Below are 22927 nucleotides of genomic sequence, written 5' to 3' on the forward strand. Positions count from 1 at the left end.
AGAAACCCACACTCAACCCAGCCCAGGTTGGAAACTACCGGCCGGTCTCACTGCTTCCATTCATGTCTAAACTACTAGAGCATGCCGTCTTCAGTCAGGTCTCACAGTTCCTCCAAGACAACAGCCTGTTAGATCCATATCAGTCTGACTATAGGCAAGGTCGCTCTACTGAAACTGCTCTCCTGTCAGTTACTGATTCCCTACGGGTTGTCAGATCCGCTGGTCAATCCTCAGTCCTTATACTGCTGGACCTGTCTGCTGCCTTTGACACGGTCAACCATCATATACTGTTCTCCACACTCTCAGAGCTTGGCATCTCAGGATCTGTCCTCTCGTGGTTTATGTCCTACCTCACAGGGAGATCATTCAAAGTATCTTGGCGAGGGGGCGTGTCCAGATCACATGGGCTGACAACAGGGGTGCCTCAGGGCTCGGTGCTTGGCCCTCTTCTCTTTTCACTATACACCTCCTCACTCGGTGCATCATTAGGTCTCATGGTTTCTCCTACCACTGCTATGCAGATGACACTCAGCTTTTTCTTTCTTTCCCACCTGACGACACAACTATCTCAATGTGAGTATCAGCATGTTGCTGATATGTCTGCATGGATGAAGGATTGCCACCTTCAGCTAAATCTGTCCAAGACCGAACTTATTGTCTTTCCAGTCAATCCTTCTTTACCGCCACAGATAAGTGTGCAGCTTGACTCCATCACGCTTGTGCCTACGTCTTCTACCAGGAATCTTGGTGTCATGGTAGACAACCAGCTGACCTTTAAGGACCATGTTGCCTCGGTTGCTTGATCTTGCTCTCTACAGCATCAGGCGGATCAGACCCTACCTGATTGAACACATGGCCCAGCTCCTGGTCCAGGCTCTGGTCATTTCACGCATTGACTACTGCAACTCCTTACTGGCTGGCCTGCCTGCATGCTCAGTTAAACCTCTGCAGATGATCCAGAACGCAGCAGCACGTCTGGTCTTCAACCAGCCCAAAAGAGCTCATGTCACTCCGCTGCTAATCGCTCTCCACTGGCTTCCAGTTGCAGCACGCATCAAATCTGTGCTATTTGAGGCCAGCTCAGAAGGGACGGGTCATGAGTGGTTCAAAACTGACAAGAACTTATCATGTTTTTTTTTTTTTAAACTTCCACTGCCGCAACCAGGCATCAGAAAATAAAAGTAATTATCAAAATTCGTCCAGTTGCCAGACGAGGGTGCTGCTGCTCCAGGTTTGAACTTCAGCATCCTAGGTCCTTTAGCTGTCAGAGCTGAGGAATGGCGCGCATGTACATTCCTCTGGCGTTTACTACTGTTCATCACCATATCCGACATATCTGACCGGCTGTCACTCACCCTGAAGGTCTTCATCAAGTGTGTCGAAACAGCCCTGAATCCCTCTCGTGTGGTGGGCCTCAGAGTTCTGGCATATTTGGAGGATTTTCTTGCGTGTGTGCCCATACTTTGAACTTGTTACACAGTTTATTGGGCCTGGGTTTCAGTCAATCACGGCAAGAAATAAAACTCAGAAATAAGAGTATTTGGACCTAAAAATAAACTGTCTCTTTATTAGCTTTTCTGTTGAAAGCGAGTGAAAAAACCTCTTATAGTTTTGCAGGGAAAACACATGGCCTCTGTAATATCAATTGTTCCTCAGGGACTGCGGATGATGTGGGATTTTCAGTGCTGGGTGTCCCCCTTGCACCTGGATGCCAGATGCCATCACAGATGGAGCGTGAGAATATCCCCCAAGTGTCTGCAGGCTCTGCGTTATTGCAGAGATCCAAAAGTGTTTACCGCTGAGGTCATGTTGGGAAAGGTGGTTATGAGGAGGACCCTAATGCATCTCTGACATGGAGGGGGGCTGTGTTTGAGAGGAAAGCCATGAATGGCATCTGGCCCCTGAAGCTCAGTCTTGCCCATATAAATTACTAGAGGTATTAACAGTTTTCCGAGCTCTGAAGCATTTTCTACCACCCCTAAAGAACTGTCATGTGTTGCTCAGGATTGACAACACAATGGGAGTGGTTTAAACTGGCAGTGGGGCACTCACTCTGTGACTCTCTGAGGGTGGGCTGATTGTAATAGCACCATATTGGCCAGGCAGGCCATAGATGGCAAAACTGGTGAAGCTGCGCAGCAAATCAAATTAAATCAATCATTACTTATATAGTGCTTTCACATACCAAGAGGTACCCAAAGCGCTGCACAGGTAAAAATACTAAATAAAACAAAATAATAGCATCAAATGACAATAAAATAAACAATAAAAGAGAAAAGATTGTACAAAGCCTGACCTGATGATGGCTTTCTCTGAAGTTAACTGCCAATGTGAGAAGATGAGTTTTTAAAAGAGATTTAAATTCATTTAAGGTTCTGGCAGACCTCACAGGAAGGAGACCATTCCAAAATTTAGGGGGCTGCTGAGGAAAGAGCTCTGTCTCTCCAAGTCAGGAGTTGGGTCCTGGGAGCTACTAACCGCCTTTGTTGTTCAGATCTCAGAGCTCTACAAGGACAGTGATAGTGCAGGGACTCAGACAGATAGGGAGGAGCCAGAACCTTTAAATGTTTAAAAGTCAAAAGTAAAATTTTAAAAGACATTAGAAATGTGCTCCCACAGTCTGGTCCCCATTAATGGGCGGCAGCTGAGTTCTGGATCAGCTGTAGACGGTGGAGGAGAGACTGGTCAATCCCAGAATAAAGGGAGTTGCAGTGGTCCAGTGTAGAAAAGATAAAAGTGTGATGTTATTGTGTATTTCAATTTTACCTCTTCTTCAATTAATTCCTGCCAAGTACAACACATGGCCTGTTCATTGAGAGACTTCTTAAAGGAACGAGTTAAGCTTTCTGTTTTGTATAGCAGCCTCTCAGCAGTCAGCCTCATCAGTGAAGCAATCACCCAATAAAGAAAACAAACGGAGATAGCTGACTTCTCAGGAGTCACATGTCTAGTCTACACACTCATCACTTTCATGCCAGTCATCTGTCAACATGGCAGCTGCTAAAGCTTGTGCAGAGGCAGAAGCAGAAGCAGAAGCAGCGAAGGCCAGGGCAACCTTCAGTAGGAAAGAAATGCAGATTAAGATTGAAAAGGCTCATCTTAGTCAGATGCACTTCAGCATGAACAAAGAAGCTGAGACTGCAGTTGCCAAAGCAGTCATCATGGAAGCTGCTGCCACAGACTAAGTTCTAAGGGAAGCTTATCGGACTTTAAGTCTCTACATAACATGTAAAGTTCATGTGACAAGGTGAAAGATTACATCAAGAAGCTTTAACAAGAGTTTAGCAGTCATTCGGAAGAACGACAGGAACCTGATACACGTATATCAGACAACAGTTACAATCAGGACTTCAGAACAACAACATCATACTCTAGACCAGGGAATCAATGATTCCCCAAGTCCACCTCAGGCACTTTCTCACCACTACGGGCTGGACCAGGCTGGAAATCAGAAGCACACCTATCAACCAGTCAACTCTCATTATCAGTGACAGTCAATAGAAAGTGGAATGAAGATGAAACCCAAGCGGCAAGTTGATATGCCCGAACATGCATTAACCCCTCCATTAAGTCCAGATATACAAGACCATACTGCAGAACTGACCGAATTTATGACAAGAAGTCAGCTGGTTTCACGTGGCTTGATCAAACTTGATGACCAACAAGAGTTGGTCTGAACCTAATCTGGACCAGACTGGATGAATGCTGTGGTGCTCCTGAGGCCAGAGACATTCTTCAAGTACATAAGGTACGTCAGCAGTGTAATGGTCAAAATGATTCTCCATGTTCCCAGAAACGTGACTTGGATGGATCATTGTTGGGGATATGTATTTGAATGGAGCTCACTCTTTAAGGTAAGTGTACACGTTTAAGACATGGTACATGGATAATGATCATCCTAACTTTCTGTCCTCAAGATGAAAGAGGATCTTGGTCAAGGTTTCAAGCAAAACTGTTTTTCCAAAGATCAGAAAAGGATAAACAGCTTGCACCTTCCACTGATGATCTGTCTTTTCCACAGCTGATGGACAAGGGCAGTGGTGTGCACAGACATTTTAAGGGGCAGGTGTTTAGTTTTAAAAAAAGGACACTTTGCAGAGCGTGTGGAACCGCCACCTATGCTCATTTATAGTGTGAAAAAAACCTTTCAACAGGGACAAATAGTTTGGTGTCAGGCTTAGTTTAGGAGCAAACGAAGCCCTCGTTGGCGCCCGCTTTGCGTGATCACATCGCCAAAGAAACGAAACGGGCATACGTGCGCGTGCATGTGTGTATAAGGGGTGTTTGATCGTGTCAACATAGTGAGGCACATACAGTACACAGTATATATAAAAGAATATATAAAAGAAAACTTCTGACAAAAAGGGCATCTTTTCAGCCCTGCAAGGGCAAGTGGACAAGGTGGCTAGACTTGCTGCGACTTCTTAACAAGCTAAATGTTCCTCACACTTACACTTCCTTCTCACTGACAAAGACCAAGGACAGAGTTGTGCATCTTTTCTGATGCCTCAGTAAATGCAATTGCAGCAGTAAAAAGGGTCTTGTCAAAGTCAGTTTCTTATTTGACAAAGCCAAACTGGCACCTCTGGCAGGACTCACCATTTACAGATTAGAACTCTAGCTGTTGAAACTGCAGACCAAATCCAAGAGGAAATTAGACAGAAAACAGACAATATCACATTCTTTGCAGATAGCAAGTTTGTACTGGGTTGCATAAACAATGAATCACAAAGAGGACCAGCAGACCAGTGAAGCAGTTGTGGTCAAATGAAGAAATAAATTTTGTAGGTGGCAAAGCACATTTGAAGATGTAGAAAAGGACCGTGTTGAGGCTTACCTTCTCTCTAAAAAATATACATGGGTTTTTAACCTGCCACATGCATCTAACATGGGAGGCATTTGGGAGTAAAATTAATGCCAGTTTACCACATACGCAGAAGAACCACTAAAGGTCCATTTATGCTTTACACAGAAGACGGATATGCAGATGGACAGACAGTTTGGTCTATCTTCTGCTTCGGTTACATACATAATTTGGTCCATTTTCAGGGAAATTAGCTATTCGTCTCTTGACGCAGAAGACAGAGCAACACCACCAGAAATCACCCGGGCAGTGCTGAGCAGAGTCGCTGACATGCAAACAGTGAAAGAAACAAACCAGATAAGAAGAGGAACAGTAAGGAAACAAAAAAGCAGAAGAAGAATGAAGATGAGGAAAAGAACTATAGAAATTGCACAAGCTTTTGAAGAAAAGATATGCAAGTGTTTTAGGGCTGGTTGGGTGGTTGGAAACAACTTTATACTGGTGCATTATCGCTGCCAAACAGTGTCTGAAACTGACATCAGCTAACAGTTCATATTAGAATGAACTCTGAAATTAGCACTGCCCACTAGTGAAAAAACTGACTTAATAACCTTGGCGACGCAAAAGAGATATGGAAGTATGAGGACAACAAACGAATGTCAACGTTTGAAATGGAGCTCGCTGTTTATGTATGTAAGGGAGCATAAATGGGCCTTAATTCGCAGTCCTGCAGCACTGCGCACACAAAAAAATGGGATATCATGTATTCCTCCCCAAAGTTCATCAGATGTGTGTCTGGTACAGAATAAATGCAAAAGAGTGCAGGCAGACACCTTCTGGGCAAGATGGAGACAAGAGTATTTGAGTATACTTCAGAGCAGACAGACGTGATTACATGGCCACTGGAGCATCATCTGACCACTGTGACATGTCATTAATCAGCTTTTATTTCTAGGAGTGGCCAATATGATGGACCTGATAGATCCGTCAGGTTGGCCTCACCCCCTGCCGGTTTTTGGCCCTCTTTCAGATTCTATCGCCTCCTTGGTACATCTTTTGTGTTTGCCTGTCTGTGCTTCAGTGATTTTAATGTTGGCCCACCCCATTAAGTGGACAGGGACAACGGCTGGCCTTATAGGCTGACGTGGCGGATCTATCAGGCACATCAGGTTGACCACATCTATGAATGAGAGCTGATAAACAATACATCACAGCAGTCAGATGGTAACATGCCTGATACTGTGTCTGATTACCTCTATGTTACAACAACATACTTCCTCTGTTAACGTGGACACAATGTCTGTGTGTGTGTTATGTTGACTAGATGCTGAGTGGGTTGACAGTCTACTTTTTGCAAGATAACACAAAATTATTACAAGGTAATGCAAAAGCTAAAATAATCTCAGTGTGTTCCCTTGACGCATAGCAACAATGTGTCCAGAGGACCCGCCAACTTGTTGCTATGGCAACAATGTGTCCATGGCAACAAGTTGGTTTTTGGTTTTTTTTAGTGCAGCCAACTGGTTAGATTTTAGAGTCCCTGTCCTTCCCTGTCTAAACCAGAGGTGATCTTTACTTTTTGCTGTGCAGCTGGATCCTGGTCCAGTAGAGGGGCTTCATGGGTCTGGGAGGCTCCACCACAGCTTTCCTGGGGGGTTTCTCATGACTTAGACTCAGAGCATAGAGACCCAGTGGAAGAGGAGGAGGCAGACAACCCAGTGCTCCTGGAAGAGGAGGAGAAACACAAAATGCTCCTTGTGGAGGAGGAGGCCCACAGCCTGGAGGAGGAGGAGGAGGAGGAGGAGGAGGAGGTGGAGCCAAACCACCAGGTAGTGGAGGAGGAGGAGGAGGAGGGGGTGGAGGAGCAATGCCATCGGGAAGAGGAGATGGTGGTGGAGGTGGAGCCAAACCACCAGGTAGTGGAGGAGGAGGAGGTGGAGGAGGTGGAGGTGGAGGAGCAATGCCATCGGGAAGAAAAGACGGTGGTGGCGGTGGCACCAAACAACCAGGTAGTGGAGGAGGAGCTGTTGAACCAGGTGGTGGAAGAGGTGGTGGAGGAGGTAGTGGTGGTGGAGAAGTCGGCACTGAGGCACCAGGTAAAGGAAGAGGAGGAGGGAGAGGAGGAGGAGGAGGTACTGTAGTATGCCCTAAATGACGAGATGCAGCTCCTCCTGGAAGCGGTGGAGGAGGAGGAGGCTGCAGCTTACAGGAACATTGGAAGCCCTCCTGCCTTGGTAGGGGCTGCAGAACCCCTCCCGGGTCACTGCAAGGCACTTTGAACTTAAAGCTGCTCTCCATGGGGGATGTCTGCACCGACTTGGCCTCCCAGCAACCTAGAGAGGATGCTGCTTCAGTCTGCAAATGAGCATCACACAGCGCCCTCAGCAGCTCCTCATCTCCTCCACACTCCCGGTCTATAGTGCAGGTGGTGGGCTTCAGACCATCCAGCAGGGGGGAATGTCGCTCCAGCTCGGCGATCTTAGTCCTGAGGTCTTCTATGGTTTGTTCCAGCTGCTGGATGACATTAACATGTTTCTCCTTCAGTTTTGTGGAGGAGACAACACATTCCTTCTGCTGAAAAGAGGAAACCATAAAGTCAGAAAAGGATGAGCTGAGGATGATTTTGTCTCAGGTCTAAATCACTTTAGGTTTTGGTTTTCTTACAGGGACATGTCAAAGTATGGAAGATGAGAAAAGGAAAGTGACTGACCTCTGACCTCTCCTCCTTCTCTTCCCTTAAATCCAGGATGACTGCCTGTTGTTCTGGACAGAAGATGTGACAGCATAACAGAAACAAAGTCAGATATAGGCTGATTTTAAAGATTTAACGTATTAACTAAGATGATAAACAGGTGGATTACAGCTTACATACCAACACACAAGCTACCCAGTACACCAACTAATGGTTGACTGAACAGCAGGTCTCACAGAAATGTACAAAATTAACATATTCTCCTCACACGTCAATGTCACAATTACACCACTATCCACTTTATCACCTCCACCTGTTCTACTTATTGTTAACACAAATATCTAATCAGCCAATTACATGGCAGCAACTCAATGCATTCTGAGCATCAGAATGAGGAAGAAAGGGGCTTTAAGAGACTTTGAACGTGGCATGGTTGTTGGTCTGAGTATTTACTGGGATTTGCACCCACAACCATCTCCAGGATTTCCAGAGGATGGTCTGAAGAAGAGAAAATATCCAGAGCAGCAGTTGTCTGAACCAGGATGCAGCAGAAGACACACCGGGTGCCTCCTGCCAGCTAAGAACAGGAAACTGAGGCTACAATTCACACACACTCACCAACACTGGACAATAGAAGATGGAGAAACATTGCTGGTCTGACGAGTCTCCATTTCAGCTCCACATTCAGATGCTAGGCTCAGAATTTGCTGGAAACATCATGAAAACATGGATCCATCCATCTTCTTCTCCCACTTTGGGCCCCTTAGCACCAACATGGCCTGGTTTAACCACCAAAGCCTACCTGAGTATTGTTGCTGACCATTAAAGTTTACATATTGGAAAGCACAACCCAAACAAAACACGTCATGGTTTATCTGCTGCATACATTAACCACATGTTGGGACCTCACAACATGGTGATCACAGAAGAGATGGCTTTGACTGGTCATGGACCATAAAGGTCCTACCATGCAGCATAGAACTACTTCCAGCTCATTGCATTTTGATGACAGGCTAGACATCAAACACCTAACTGGTGTGTTCATGCAGGCATAGAATCCATCTTCCCAGCCTATTTTTCCTTTGTTCCTCACATTTATTATTACTTTTTTAAATGAAAGAGTACATTTTCTCACATATAGTACAGCATTAGAAAACATCTGGGGCTTGTTCAAATGTAATCTGATTGGATTTCAGTTGTTGGATTGGATTAAATTTTGAAAATGGGTTCAAAAGAGAAAGAAGGATTCCAAAATCGGATTGGATCATGTAATCCAATGCCAGGATTGGACTATGTGAAGAAGAACCTGTCAAGAATAATGTCTAACAATTGCATCCCTACACGTCCAGTCAGTCCCTCATCCTGACAGAAAGCTGGAGGTTGGTCTGGTTCCTCACCATGGGGCTCCGGTGCATCGTTAATATCGTCACAGAGAGGGACGTTGCACCTCCGTGAAGACGTTTCCAGAAAATCCACAATGTAGTTGTTAACGGATTAGTTTCATATTTGTTGTGGCTCCAATGGGAGCTTATACAATAATACATAGAAGTGGATGTTCATAATTGCTGTGTGTTTTCGCCAAGTGAAATTTACCTAAAGTTACTCCATTCAAGCTCTTCTACCTGTTGTTCTTTACATAGCCGGAAGCCCATGTTGTTTTAAATGCTGGTTATATGGTTTTGGTGATCCTGAAAAACGGGATTCTGGATCAGGGTAATCAAATCCAATATTGCTTTGAACAACCGGGATAAAAGTAAGCTTGATCCTTCATCCTGAAAAACTGGATTCCCAAATCCGGATAGCTTTTATCCAGATTAAATATTTTGAACAACCGGTCCCTGGATATCACCAGATTTTTAGCATCTGGCAGACCTCCCCCTCCCCTAGAATGATGTTTACTTTGGTCTTAAACATGATTTATGTGGGAATGTGTTGTCTTTGGTTCTTACCTGTCTCTGTGGATTTAAGTCCAGTTTGATTTTCTCCACCAGGCCTGGTTGTAGACCACTGTCCTTTCAAGTGACTGAGTAGTTTCCCCTCCAGAGGATCCAGGGAGTGTGGTGGCTGGTTGACAGCTGCCCAGGTATACAGCTGGTCATGCTGCAAAACAAAACTCTTTAAACTCTTTCCATGTCAGCATCATTGATTCTCATCCCTCGGTATGATGGTTTAATGCCGCAAAGCAACTGTGAAAATGAAGTTTATAGAGCATATCTACAATTGTGTACCAGTAAAATTGAAGTCAGAAAAAAAATAAAAGTAAATGCAACAACAAAACAACTATAACAACCACTCAAACCTGTAAAAAGATCTAACATGTATATGTATATCCATCCATCCATCCATAATCTACTGTTAATCCGGAGTCGGGTCGCGGTGGCAGCTGTCTAACCAGGGAAGCCCGGACTTCCTCCTCCCCGGCCACATTCACCAACTCGTCCAGAGGGATCCAGAGTGTTCCCAGGCTAGCTGAGAGATGTAGTCCCTCCGGGGTGTCCTGGGAAAACTCATTTTAGCTGCTTGTATTCGTGATCTAGTTCTTTTGGTCACTACCCACAGCTCATGACCATAGGTGAGGGTAGGAACGTAGATCGACCGGTAAATCAAGAGCTTTACTTTTGGCTCAGCTCCTTCTTAACCACAACAGACCGATGCAGAGTCCGCATCACTGCAGACGCCGCACCGATCCGCCTGTCCATCTCCCGCTCCATCCTTCTCTCACTTGTGAACAAGACCCCGAGATACGTGAACTCCTCCACTTGGGGCAGGACCTCATTCCCAACCCAGAGAGAGCCACCCTTTTCTGGCTAAAGACCATGGTCTCGGACTTGGAGTTGCTGATTCTCATCCCAGCCGCTTCACACTCGGCTGCAAATCGCTCCAGTGAGAGCTGAAGATCGCGGCCCAATGAAGCCAACAGAACCACATCATCCGCAAAGAGCAGAGACCCAATCCTGAGGCCACCAAACCGGATCTCCTCAACACGTCGGCTGTGCCTATAAATTCTGTCTATGAAAGTAATAAACAGAATCGGTGACAAAGGACAGCCTTGGCGGAGTCCAACCCGCACTGGAAACAAATCTGGTTTACTGCTGGCAATGTGAACCAAGCTCCGACACCGATCGTACAGGGACCGGACAGCTCTTACAAGGGGTCTGGCACTCCATACTCCTGGAACACACCCACAGGAGTCCCCGGGGGACATGGTTGAATGTCCTCTCCAAGTCCACAAAGCACATGTAGACTGGTTGAGCAAACTCCCATGCCCCCTCCAAGACCCTGAAGAGGGTCTAGAGCTGGTCCACTGTTCTACGACTGGGAGGAAAACCAAACTGCTCTTCCTAAATCCGAGGTTTGACTATCCGAAGGACCTTCTATCCAGCACCCCTGAATAGACCTTACCAGGGAAGGTAAGGAGTGTGATCCCCCTGTAGTTAGAGTCTGCCCTCCGGTCCCCTTTTTGAGTAGGGGGACCACCACCCCAGTCTGCCAGTCCAGGAGAACTCCCCGATGTCGACACGATGCTGTCAGCCAAGACAGCCCTACAGCATCCAGAGCCTTAAGGAACTGCAGATGCGGACCTCATTCACCCCTGGGGCCTGCCACTGAGGAGCTTTTTAACCACCTCAGCGACCTCAGCTGAGAGTCAGTAGGAGAGCCCAGGACACAGTCCCCTGACTCTGCTTCTTTGCTGTAAGACATGTCGTGGGATTGAGGACGTATTCACTCCACTGACCCACAACGTTGGATGTTGTACCAGAGTCTCTTCAAAGCTGTCCAGAAGTCATTCTTCATGGCCTCTGCAAATTCCTCCCATCCCCAAGATTTTGCTTCAGTGACTGCTTAAGCTTCGTTCTGCTTAGTCACTTAGTGCGCCGATGGGTGTCCACTGCTGCGACAGGCACCGACCACCTTACGGCCACAGCTCCAGTTAGCTGCCTCAACAATAGAGGCATGGAACACAGCCCACTAGGACTCAGTGTCCCCCGCCTCACCCGGGACATGGTTGAAGCTCGGCCAGAGATGAAAACTCTTTCTGCCAGATGTTCCCAGCAGGCCTTCACAACACGTTTGGGTATGCCAGGCCTGACCGGCATCCTCCCCCACCATCTGAGCCAACTCACCACCAGGTAGTGATCAGTTCTCTCTTCACCCGAGTGTCCAGAACATGCAGGCCACAAGTCCGACGATACGACTACAAAGTCGATCATCGAACTGCGACCAAGAGTGTCCCGGTGCCAAGTGCACATGTGGACACTCTTCTGCCTGAACAAGGTGTTCGTTATGGACAATCCATGATGAGCACAGAAGTCCAACAACAAAACACCACTTGGATTCAGATCAGGGGGCCATTCCTACCAAACGCGCCCCTCCCGGTTTCACTGTCACTCTGCCCATGTGGGCATTGAAGTCCCCAAGTAGAACGAGGGAGTCCCTGAAAGGAGTGCCTCTCCAACACCCCCTCCAAGGACTACAAAAAGGGTGGGTACTCTGAACTCTTGCTTGGTGCATAAGCACAAAACAGTCAGGACCCGTCCCCCCACCTGAAGGCTTAGGGAGGCTACCCTTTCATCCACCGGGGTAAACCCCAACGTACAGAAACAGAAACTTGGTTCTGATTTGAGAACTGATGCCTAACCCTGCAGCAATCAATCTGCAACACATGACTAATAAGTAGACATTTTAAGATAGAAGACACTAAGTATGAAAAGCTCAAATAAACATGCCTCTTAACAGTTAACAAGATTGGAGAAAATAAAAAGAGGTCACACCAAACATAAGGGGAAACGTGTAAAGTGCAGCTACATACATCAAATTTGGTTGCTGTAGTGGAGGTAATTTGAGCTGTGCTGCCTCCTAACTGCTCCCTGAAACAGTCTGTAAAAGGCAGCAGGAGGCCCATGGCCAAGATCCTGGAGCAGAGCCTCTCCGCCTCTTCTGGCTCCTCCTGCTCCTTCTGCTGCAGGAACAGCTTCTCTAGAAGAGTTCGACCTGGAGAAACCAAGATGGAACAGACAAGGTTTTAATAATCCAGTCAGCAATTCTTTCAGCTGTGAAATTCTCAGCAACTATTTTCTGGCATGTAAGGTTGTTTTCTGCAGATCGACAATAGAACAGCGGAGGATCATGATTTGAACTCACAGAGGTCATGTGACCTAAAATGATTTGTATTCACTCACGTTTTTGTTTCTATTGATGATATTCTATTCTATTCTATTCTACAGTCATTTAACAGACGCTTTTATCCAAAGCAACTTACATTTGAGAGTAAGAACAACACAAGCATGAATTCAAACAAGATGGGACGTCATAATTAAGTGATAGTCAGACCGCTTTTGAGTCCAGTTGGACCCAGGTGCTGTCATGTAGTGCTAGAGGCAGTGCATATAATTTTTTTTTTAATTTATTTTTTTTAGTCATTTTATTAATAATAATGTAATAACATAAATATGCAAGTTCATTCTTTCAAAGAATAATGAACTTTACATTCTTAAGAATATTCAGACATTTCAGGATGCTAAATCAGAAAGTTTGGTTTACATCATGCTTTTCATTCACTCAGGTTGCAAATCTTGCTGCCATGCCACAATAAACTAGTTGAGCCATCCCTAACTGCCAATCAGACTTTGAGACCTTGTGAAAAAATTGTTTATCAGAAATCCTTTTACATCAAACCTGATGAGCTCATTCTGAGTGAGGAAAAAGAATTTGTAAGTAATTGTTTAGATAATTTCATGACATTTTTGACAATTTAAAGACAGACAATGTGGTGATACTAGTGGATGTTTTTGAGCACATACTGTTACTTGTTGTAGTCTTGACATAAGTTTCTTAGGTTGTTTTGTGTGTTCTAGTTTATTGCACAGGATTCCTTATTGTTTGTTATATTTCTTTCTTTTAATTAACAGTCATCTGCTGATGGCGAGTGCAGCCATTCAGACAGGCAGGTTTTGGATACAACCAGAATGGGTAAATATATTTATCTTCGTGCACTATAAAGAAACTTGGAATGATGTTGATTGTGCGTTTGTTATATGTTGCACATATTTCACCCAAAAATATTGGGTGAAATATGTGCAACATATATCACCCATATCCCAATTGGGATTTTAACTGGTAATATGACCCGCATGTCTGCGAAGGAGGTCCTGCATTCTTTCTGTAAGTTCAATGAAATACAACACAGTTCTTCTGACACCTGGACTAACTTGTGTTATTCAGACTGCGTCATTAGCTATACTTACTATAAATATAAATATAAAGTATAAATAATTTTGTTCATATTAATTGGTACACATAAAACATACATTGTTCAAGCCCAAATCGGATCTCATGCTTACTGTCATATAAATTAGTTTTTATGTAAAACTACAATGTTTTTATTTTCTTACAGTCCCTGGTAGTGTGCTTGCCTTTTCCAAAGAAGCTGTCGAGGCCCAGTCCTTCACCAGCAATGCCCCTTCCATCTCAAGTGGTGATCAAGTTTTCTTTTGTGCTGCCATTGAAGACATCTGCACCAAAGAAGCTTCTATCTCAGCTGACACCGTTACCATGACCACTAGTGATGCTGTCGTCACTATTGCTGAGCCTCTCACCTTGTCCACTGGAAGCCATGCCATTGCCAGTGGAACTACAGGTTCTTTCTCGATTAGTCCCATTGTGATGTCACCTCTACACACACACACACACACACACACACACACACACACACACACACACACACACACACACACACACACACACACACACACATATATATACACAAATGTGTGTGTGTGTCGGACGGTTCACGCCTCATCGTTATCCATTAATTTATGATAATGGCCACCTCGGAGGGCATTATCCTGCTTATACCATGGTCCATTAAGAAAGAAAAAAATATAAAATAAATTATTAATGTGTTAATGTTGTTTTTTACCGGTAAAATCGTAAGTTTTTCACAAGAAGCGGCTGAGTGGATTATTTCGTTGCGACGCATTGCCAAGGTAACCGGCTCTGGCACAGAACCTGCAGCTCAGTTGGCCGCAGTTTTGTTACGTACACAAACATTTCAGAGGGCGGGTGCAGCTTTTACAGCTGGTGTCCAGAGGATGATGCTACATTTTGTTTCAAACAGTCAAAGTCCACAGATAGTTTCCTACATGTTCAATAAGCCTGCAGGCTGCTCTGATCTGGCGGCGTCTGAGTTTCTGTTGCCATGGTTACCAACTACGGTTTAGTCAGCGCAATAATTTACAGCAATAACACTATTTGGCTGGAACTTCTTTCATAGGTGTCCATTATCCCTTTTTAATGGACACCCTCCAGCCAATCAGAATCGAGTATTCACCCAAATATATATATCGCAAAATTCGGACACTGTCGGCGGTCACTGGCAAGCTGCCGGATTTCTGTGCTGGTGTGTGCCGAGCTATGAACAATCAGACTTTGGCGTTGCAGGAGCTAAATCGTAAACTGGAGGCTATTCCAGTTCTGGATGGCAAACTGGTTGCGATTTCTGAGCTTGTACGTAAGGTGGTCACCAACTTGGAGAAGTTGTCGGCTCAGCTGGATGGAAATTGACCCACAATTTGGATGATTGGAGTCGCCAGTGGGACCACTGAGAGACTCAAGGCAGACGAAACAGCTCTGGCCTGAACCAAAACAAATGCTGTTATCAAATTCGGCTCCCTGTACTGGCCTTGGATGGCTGGTTAAAAGCTCCCTGGAATGTTTTGTTGACGGATGCTCAGTCCCCCCACCCTCCTCATGGGCGGGGGACTTTAACCTGGATCAGCTCCCAAGGATGCCCACTATCATCAGGTGGCAGAGACTGGAGATGGAGAACTGGGACAAAGTTCACATGCTCACTTCTACGCACACACACGCACCACACTCAAGTACACCACTACAGATACACCTCCCCGTGATTCACTGCCTGGGTTGTCCCCTTCCCCCCCTCCCTCCACTCCCGGGCGGCGGGTTGACTGGACGGGACCCCTGTTTGTGTTATATGTTGTTATTGTCTAGTCTTGGACGGGTTGTACTGGAAACACAAATTTCCCTGAGGAATTTCCAAAGGGATTAATAAAGCATTCTGATTCTGATTCTGAGATCATGGTATATATATATATATATATATATCTATACTGCTCAAAAACAATAAAGGAAACACTTAAACAACACAATTTAACTCCAAGTCAGTCACACTTGTGTGAAATCAAACTGTCCACTTAGGAAGCAACACTGACTGACCATCAGTTCCACATGTTGTTGTGTAAATGGAACAGACAACAGGTGGAAATTATAGGCAGTTATAAAGACACCCCCAATAAAGGAGGTTCTGCAGGTGGGGACCACAGACCACTTCTCAGTTCTGCTTTCTGGTGATGTTTTGGTGACTTTTGAATGCTGGTGGTGCTTTCACTCTAGTGGTAGCATGAGACGGAGTCTACACCCACACAAGTGGCTCAGGTAGTGCAGCTCATCCAGGATGGCTCATCAATGTGAGCTGTGGCCAGAAGGTTTGCTGTGTCTGTCAGCGTTGTGTCCAGAGCATGGAGGTGCTACCAGGAGACAGGCCAGTACATCAGGAGACATGGAGGAGGCCGTAGGAGGCAACAAGCCAGCAGCAGGACGCTACCTCCACCTTTGTACAAGGAGGACCAGGAGGAGCACTGCCAGAGCCCTGCAACATGACCTCCAGCCGGCCACAGATGTGCATGTGTAGCTCAAACGGTCAGAAACAGACTCCATGAGGGAGGTATGAGGGCCCGACGTCCACAGGTGGGGGTTGTGTTTACAGCCCAACACCATGCAGGACGTTTGGCGTTTACCAGAGAAAACACCAAGATGGGTAACTTCACCACTGGCGCCCTGTGTTCTTCACAGATGGAAGCAGGTTCACACTGAGCACATGAGACAGACGTGACAGAGTCTGGAGACGCCGTGGAGAACGTTCTGCTGCCTGAACGTCCTCCAGCATGACCGGTTTGGCAGTGGGTCAGTAATGGTGGGGGGTGGCATTTCTTTGGGGGGCCGCACAGCCCTCCATGTGCTCGCCAGAGGTAGTCTGACTGCCATTAGGTACCGAGATGAGATCCTCAGACCCCTTGTGAGACCACATGCTGGTGCGGTTGGTCCTGGGTTCCTCCTGATGCAAGACAATGCTGGACCTCATGTGGCTGGAGTGTGTCAGCAGTTCCTGCAAGACGAAGCATTGATTCAGCCGCTCGTTCCACCAGACCGGAATCCAAATGAGCACATCTGGGACATCATGTCTCCATCCACCAACACCACGTTGACCACAGACTGTCCAGGAGTTGCCGGATGCTTTAGTCCAGGTCTGGGAGGAGATCCCTCAGGAGACCATCTGCCACCTCATCAGGAGCATGGCCAGACATTGTAGGGAGGTCCTACAGGCACGTGGAGGCCACACACACCACTGAGCCTCATTCTGACTTGTTTTAAGGACATTACATCAAAGTTGCCTGTAGTTGTTTTTCCACTTTAATTTGGAGTGTGACTCCAAAGCCAGACCTCCATGGGTTAATAAATCTGATTTCTATTGATCATTTTTGTGTGATTTTGTTGTCAGCACATTCAACTTTGTAAAGAACAAAGTTTTTTAATAAGAATATATCATTCATTCAGATCTACGACGTGTTATTTTTATTCCCTTTATTATGTTGAGTAGTCTACACACACACACACCAGGGCTGGGCCATTAATCGAATTTTGATCGCAATTACGATCTGGGTTTTCAACGATCATAAAAATTAAAGGATCCGATTATTTTTGTCCTTCGCAGTTTCCTCTTGTGCTGTTTTCAGTTGCAAATCGAGTGCAGCAGGCATTGCAGCGCTCTGCTGCAGACTCCTTCCACTGCTGCAGACTCCTCCCACAGCCCTCACCGCTTTAGTTTTATTCACCTGTGGTCAAGCCGCATCATAGAGTCGGATATAAATGTCACACTACATTTTATTGACGTGGATTTCAACATGAAAACAAAATGTCTCCAGATTCATTTTTTCCAGATCACACCGGGCAGAACATAGCTGCTGGTCTGACACAAACAATAGCTATGGGGACCTGGTGGAAAGAAACTACTCTGTATTACCAAAGACAAGCTTCAAATGTCACACTGTCCCCCCCACACACACCCCACCCCGCGCACTTTCTCTCTTTCTCTAATTGTGTTAAATAATCGAGATCTCAATTTCAATCAAAATAATTGTGATTATCATTTTTCCCATAATCGAGCAGCCCTAACACACACACACACACACACACACACACACACACACACACACACACACACACACACACACACAAATATATAAATAAATATATTATTATAAGTTGGAACAGGAGCAACAAAAGGCTGGAAAAGTACCTGGTACAAACCAGAAACACCTGGAGGAGCATTTGATAACTAACCAGGTTACCTGGCAACAGGTCAGTAACGTGACTGGGTATAAAAGGAGCATTTCAGAGAGGCAGAGTCTCTCAGATGGAAAGATGGACAGGGCTTCACCAATCTGAGACAAACTGGATCTAAAACTGTGGAACAATTTCAGAAAATGTTCCTCAGACTTTGAAGATCCACCATCTACAGTGTAGAATATCATCAACAGATTCAGAGAATCAGGAGGAATCCCTGTATACCTGGGACAAGGCTGGATGCTGGTGATCTTCTGCATTAAAAGCAGACATGATTCTCTACTGGAAACCACTGCATGGACTCAGGAAGACTTCCAGAAACCACTGTCTGTGAACACAGTTCACCCTGAAACCTACAAATGCAGGTTAAAGCTCCATCATGCAGAGAAGAAGCCAGATGTGAACAGGATCCAGAATCAGTGCCGTCTTCTCTGGACCAAAGCTCATTTAAAATGGTCTGAGGCAAAGTGGAAACCTGGATGAAGATGTGAACTAGTTTGTGGAAAGCATGGACGGCGTGTCCTGCAGACTAAAGAGGAGAGGGAGCATCCAGCTTGTTATCAGTGGACAGGTGAAAAGCTGCATCTCTGATGGGATGGGGCTGCATTAGTGCCTATGGCGTGGGCAGCTTCCACATCTGTGAAGCTCCATCAATGCTGAAAAGTACATGGAGGTTTTAGAGCAACATCTGCTCCCATCCAGACAACGTCTCTTTCAGGGAAGGCCTTGCAGATTTCAGCAAGACGATGCTGAACCACATCCTGCATCCATCACAGCAGCATGGCTTCACAGGAGAAGAGTCCGGCTGCTGAACTGGCCTGCCTGCAGTCCAGACCTTTCACCAGTACACAACATCTGGAGCTTCATGGAAGCAGAAATCCAGCAACCAAGGTCCAGGACTGTAGAGCAGCTAGAATCCTGCATCAGACCAGAATGGAACAACATTCCTCTCCTAAAACTCCAGCAACTGGTCTCCTCACTTCCCAGACGTTTCCAGACATGTTAGAAGAAGAGATGCTACAACATGCTGAACATCACCCTGGAACTACTTTTTCCACCATGCTGAACACCACCCTGGAACTACTTTTTACACTATGCTGAACATCACCCTGGAACTACTTTTTACATCATGCTGAACATCACCCTGGAACTACTTTTTACACCATGCTGAACATCACCCTGGAACTACTTTTTACACCATGCTGAACACCACCCTGGAACTACTTTTTACACCATGCTGAACACCACCCTGGAACTACTTTTTACAGAGATGTTGCTGCATCAGATTCACTATCAGCTCATATTTTCCATCACATGGTGAAATGAGATGTTGCTGATTTTCTACTGGGAATAAAATATGAGATTTTGATTTTATTTAAAGTTTACACAGAGTTGACTTTTTTGGAATTTAGGTTGTGTGAAGAAATTCTCTGACTGCTCAGCAACATGAAGCCTGAAGCAGTAAATTTACTGGAACATTCACCTCCAAAAAAGGTCCTCTGCAGCTGAGGGAAACGAAGCTTCAGCCTGAACATGGCTGTGTCCCACATCCAACCAAGAGCTGTATTTCTATATGTTTTTTCTGTTGATCGGGTTTAACAATATAATAATAAAACATATTGTCACCAGTTTTTCACCCCAGCAACTGTTACTGGGAAAGAAATACACAGTAGTTATGACTGGAAATGACTTGATTACATGAAGGTGAAGCTAAAGATCAGGAAAGAAAGATGAGACCAAGATCAGTCAAGTCCCAGCTTCAGTCCTCCTCTTAAACAGGGATGTAGCAGATCCATGGACAAAAAAATTATAATGGAGAGAGAAACTCCAGGGTGTTGAGAAACTGATCAACACATACAGTATGGTGTTTGGCTCAAATTTCACACATTTTGGCATTTGACAGCAGTAAAAATACCCTAAATCTCCCCAAAAAATATTCCATCCTTTTTAACTGATAATTAATGACGTGATTACCCAAAATGCATTAAAAACTAAATATTTTAAATTGTTATACTTTTGTGTAGCTGCTTCACATGTTTACACACAGATTTGACTCCTGTCAATTGGATGGATTTTAGTGTGACCAGTGGGGGTCAAATGAAAGAAGATGCTAGTTTTAGGTAATCTAGAAACTGTGAAGCAATATGGGACATGTTTTTTGTGCATTATTTATGTTTCTATCACATTTATCCAGGTTCCCCTGCAGAGGCACACACCTTCTGGTCTTTAAAATGTCCAAATATGATAAAAAATAATGATAATAAAACAGCATGAGAGGGAGTATATGACGGCCAAAGGCATGGTTGAGTAAAGTCACCCCTACAAGGGCTGCTGTCCTGCAGGTTTTCAGTGTGTCCCTGCTCCAACTCACTTGACTCAGATGGATCCAACAGCCTATGAAGTTCTGCACAATGACTCATTCCTTTGAGTCAGGTGTGCTGGAGCAGGGAAACATTGAAAACCCACAAGATTGCAGTCCCTGAGGACTGGAGCTGGACCATCTGTGCCCAAATGGAACAGAAGGTGCACGAGCTGCCATCATCTTTCAGGATCCATTCCTCCAAGATGAGGAGGAGGATTCAGACTTCAAAGAGGATGTAAAAATATGTAAAGGTCTCAAAAACAGGGACAACCTGCAGTAATGTTGGAATCAGTTACCAGCAAAATAAAGCCTGCGATAGGCGGGCCACCTGTCCAGGTGTACCTCTGCTATCTGGGACAGGCTCCAGCTTCCCTGTGACCATGAACTGGAATGCGTGGGATAGTAAATGGATTTCAGCTATTTCCTGTTTGTATTTGACCACTCAAAGCTCTTTTACATTGAATGCAACATTCAGACATTATACAGCCCTTTTATACTGAGGTTTATCTGTTGCACACGTACATTCCCTGGTGGACATGTTGGAGACAATGTGGGGTTCAGCATCTTGCTCAAAGACACTGTGGCATAAAGTCTTTGGGAGCCAGAAATCAATCTCCAGATCTTTGGGTTGGTCAGAGGCTGCTAACTGAGCTACAGACGCCTGAACACACCACTGCTCCGAATGCAGAGAGTATCTTAGAATTATTATTATTGTCTTATTTTGTGTTTTAGGTGGTAAATATTGAATTAATATTGATAATTACGATATCAACATTATATATAATATGTTATAGCACTGATATACTGTATATGATGTAGCAGTGAGGGCGTTTGATAGTTTCCATGGTTAAACATTTTGGCAGTTCCAGAAGATTCAGGCTGTTTCTGACTTCAGAGAAAACATTTGTGTTTTGTGTCCCTTATACTGGACACAATACTGTGGAACTGTAGATGTTTTTCTCCAAACATGAGTGTTGTAAGAACTCTCTGAAACAGATTTTAATTCTACATTTATTAAAGTGGCATAGACTATCCAGACATTCAAAACAGATCTGTAGTTAGAATGACGTACAGACACTTACTATGGGGGACTTCTTGGTCCAGGTCTAAACTGACCTGGACCATACAGTGAAGGCATAAAATCAGAACTGAAAGTCAAAGCTAAGAGTTCCTCATCTCCACAACAGTTACTGTTCTTACCTGAAAAGACATCCTGAAACCCACAAAGAGAGGCCTGTCCACAGGAGGATCTTCTGGTAGCACAGATGGGCTGACTACCTCCTCCTCTGGAGTCCAGCAGGTATTCTCCCGAACCTCCTCCATCCTCCTCTCTGCTCCTCAGCCTCCTCTCCAGCTCCTCCGTCCAGTCAGCTGAGCGACTCAGAGAGTCAGCGAGGCTCCGAGAGCGCTGCCTGTGGGCCTGAGGACCCTCAGCCGGAGTCCTGTCAGCATTTACATTCGCCTTAGTTTAACCTTAAAATAACTCTCCAAGCTCATTCTGGTCATTTAGATAAACATGCTGAATATTTTCTCATCGTTCTACAGGTGGACAATAATTGAAGTAAAAATTTACTTTGGAAAGTCTAAAACTAGAAACCAGCTGCATCCTCCACAGATTCTTCTCCAGTCTCACTCCCAATATACGTCAGCATCTCACCGTTTTTCAGTGTAGTTCTGGCTACGTGTAAATAGTCAGACAGCAGATGAAACAGACATCGCTGCAGGGAGTCACAGAAGTTTTCAGATGGTTTTAACCCAAAATACAACTTCATCATTACTTGAGGGGACATAACTGGAACAATAACCAAACAAGCAGAAACACTGTGTTTGTACTGATGGAGAAAAATATGTTAGTTTTCTAGTAAATTTGGGCTGAGTTTTTGTCTCCACGCCTCTCAGCATCTTAGCGCTGCGGTAAACCCACAGAGGACATCCTGAATGGGGAGGAAGAACATGCTGAAGTTAAGCTTAATCTGTGCTGAGAGCTTATTAAAACAAACATGGTGGTCATGGTTGAGAGAAGCTGCTGTGGTCCAATCACATGCTTTCCAGTAAAGACGCTGTCTGCTGGTACTCAGAGGCAAGCTTCAGTCAGCTGCATGCTGGTTGTAATAGAATACATTTAGTGGATATAACTTAAGTTAAAAATATTAAAATAAATCAAAGTGTTGAATCAGTGTAAATAAAACCAAAGATGGTGATGTGTGTTTACTTCCATTAACAACACATTGGAGTTAATTCATTGTATTCAACGTTGTAATTTTAATTTGGGAACTTAATTAGTTGAAATTACTCAGTGCTTTTTGAAAGTACTTTATTTTATTCTATTATTTCGGTTGATCAATATTTCAGAGGTTTCTAATTATTTCAGTAAGAAGCAAAACAATAGAAATAAACTCCAACGTGACGTCATTTTTAACTAAAATGTCATAAAAACATCATCTTATGTCTCCTCGATGATCTCCAGCTCCAGACTCAGGAAAACATGCTCTGGTCTCCATATTGGTCTCTTATCTGCCACCTTCCACCTTTTCAGTATCTAGTCGACATGTTCTAGACATGAAATCCGGTTTCGTTGTTAGAATGGTGATGATGATGAAGGATTTAGAATTAATGCTGGCAGTATTACTTGTGCTCATAAAATAAT

General features: G+C 44.8%; 1 protein-coding gene across 2 annotated transcripts in view; it reads right to left on the reverse strand.

Moving 5' to 3' along the window:
* The window catches only part of fmn2b (formin 2b), a 60730-nt gene that overhangs the window by 35785 nt on the left and 2018 nt on the right, over positions 1-22927 (reverse strand). Inside the window, exons 2-6 of one of the 2 annotated variants that reach the window (XM_041973170.1) lie at positions 21481-21722; positions 12307-12488; positions 9446-9596; positions 7515-7567; positions 6381-7375 (exon numbers count right to left, since the gene is read on the reverse strand). In XM_041973170.1, coding sequence (XP_041829104.1) covers positions 6381-7375; positions 7515-7567; positions 9446-9596; positions 12307-12488; positions 21481-21722 — 1623 coding nt within the window. Of the gene's footprint in view, positions 1-6380; positions 7379-7514; positions 7568-9445; positions 9597-12306; positions 12489-21480; positions 21723-22927 lie in introns of both variants that reach the window. The other variant, XM_041973168.1, reaches the window with a different exon arrangement.

Source organism: Melanotaenia boesemani, chromosome 21, assembly GCF_017639745.1.
Source record: "Melanotaenia boesemani isolate fMelBoe1 chromosome 21, fMelBoe1.pri, whole genome shotgun sequence".
NCBI lineage: Eukaryota > Metazoa > Chordata > Actinopteri > Atheriniformes > Melanotaeniidae > Melanotaenia > Melanotaenia boesemani.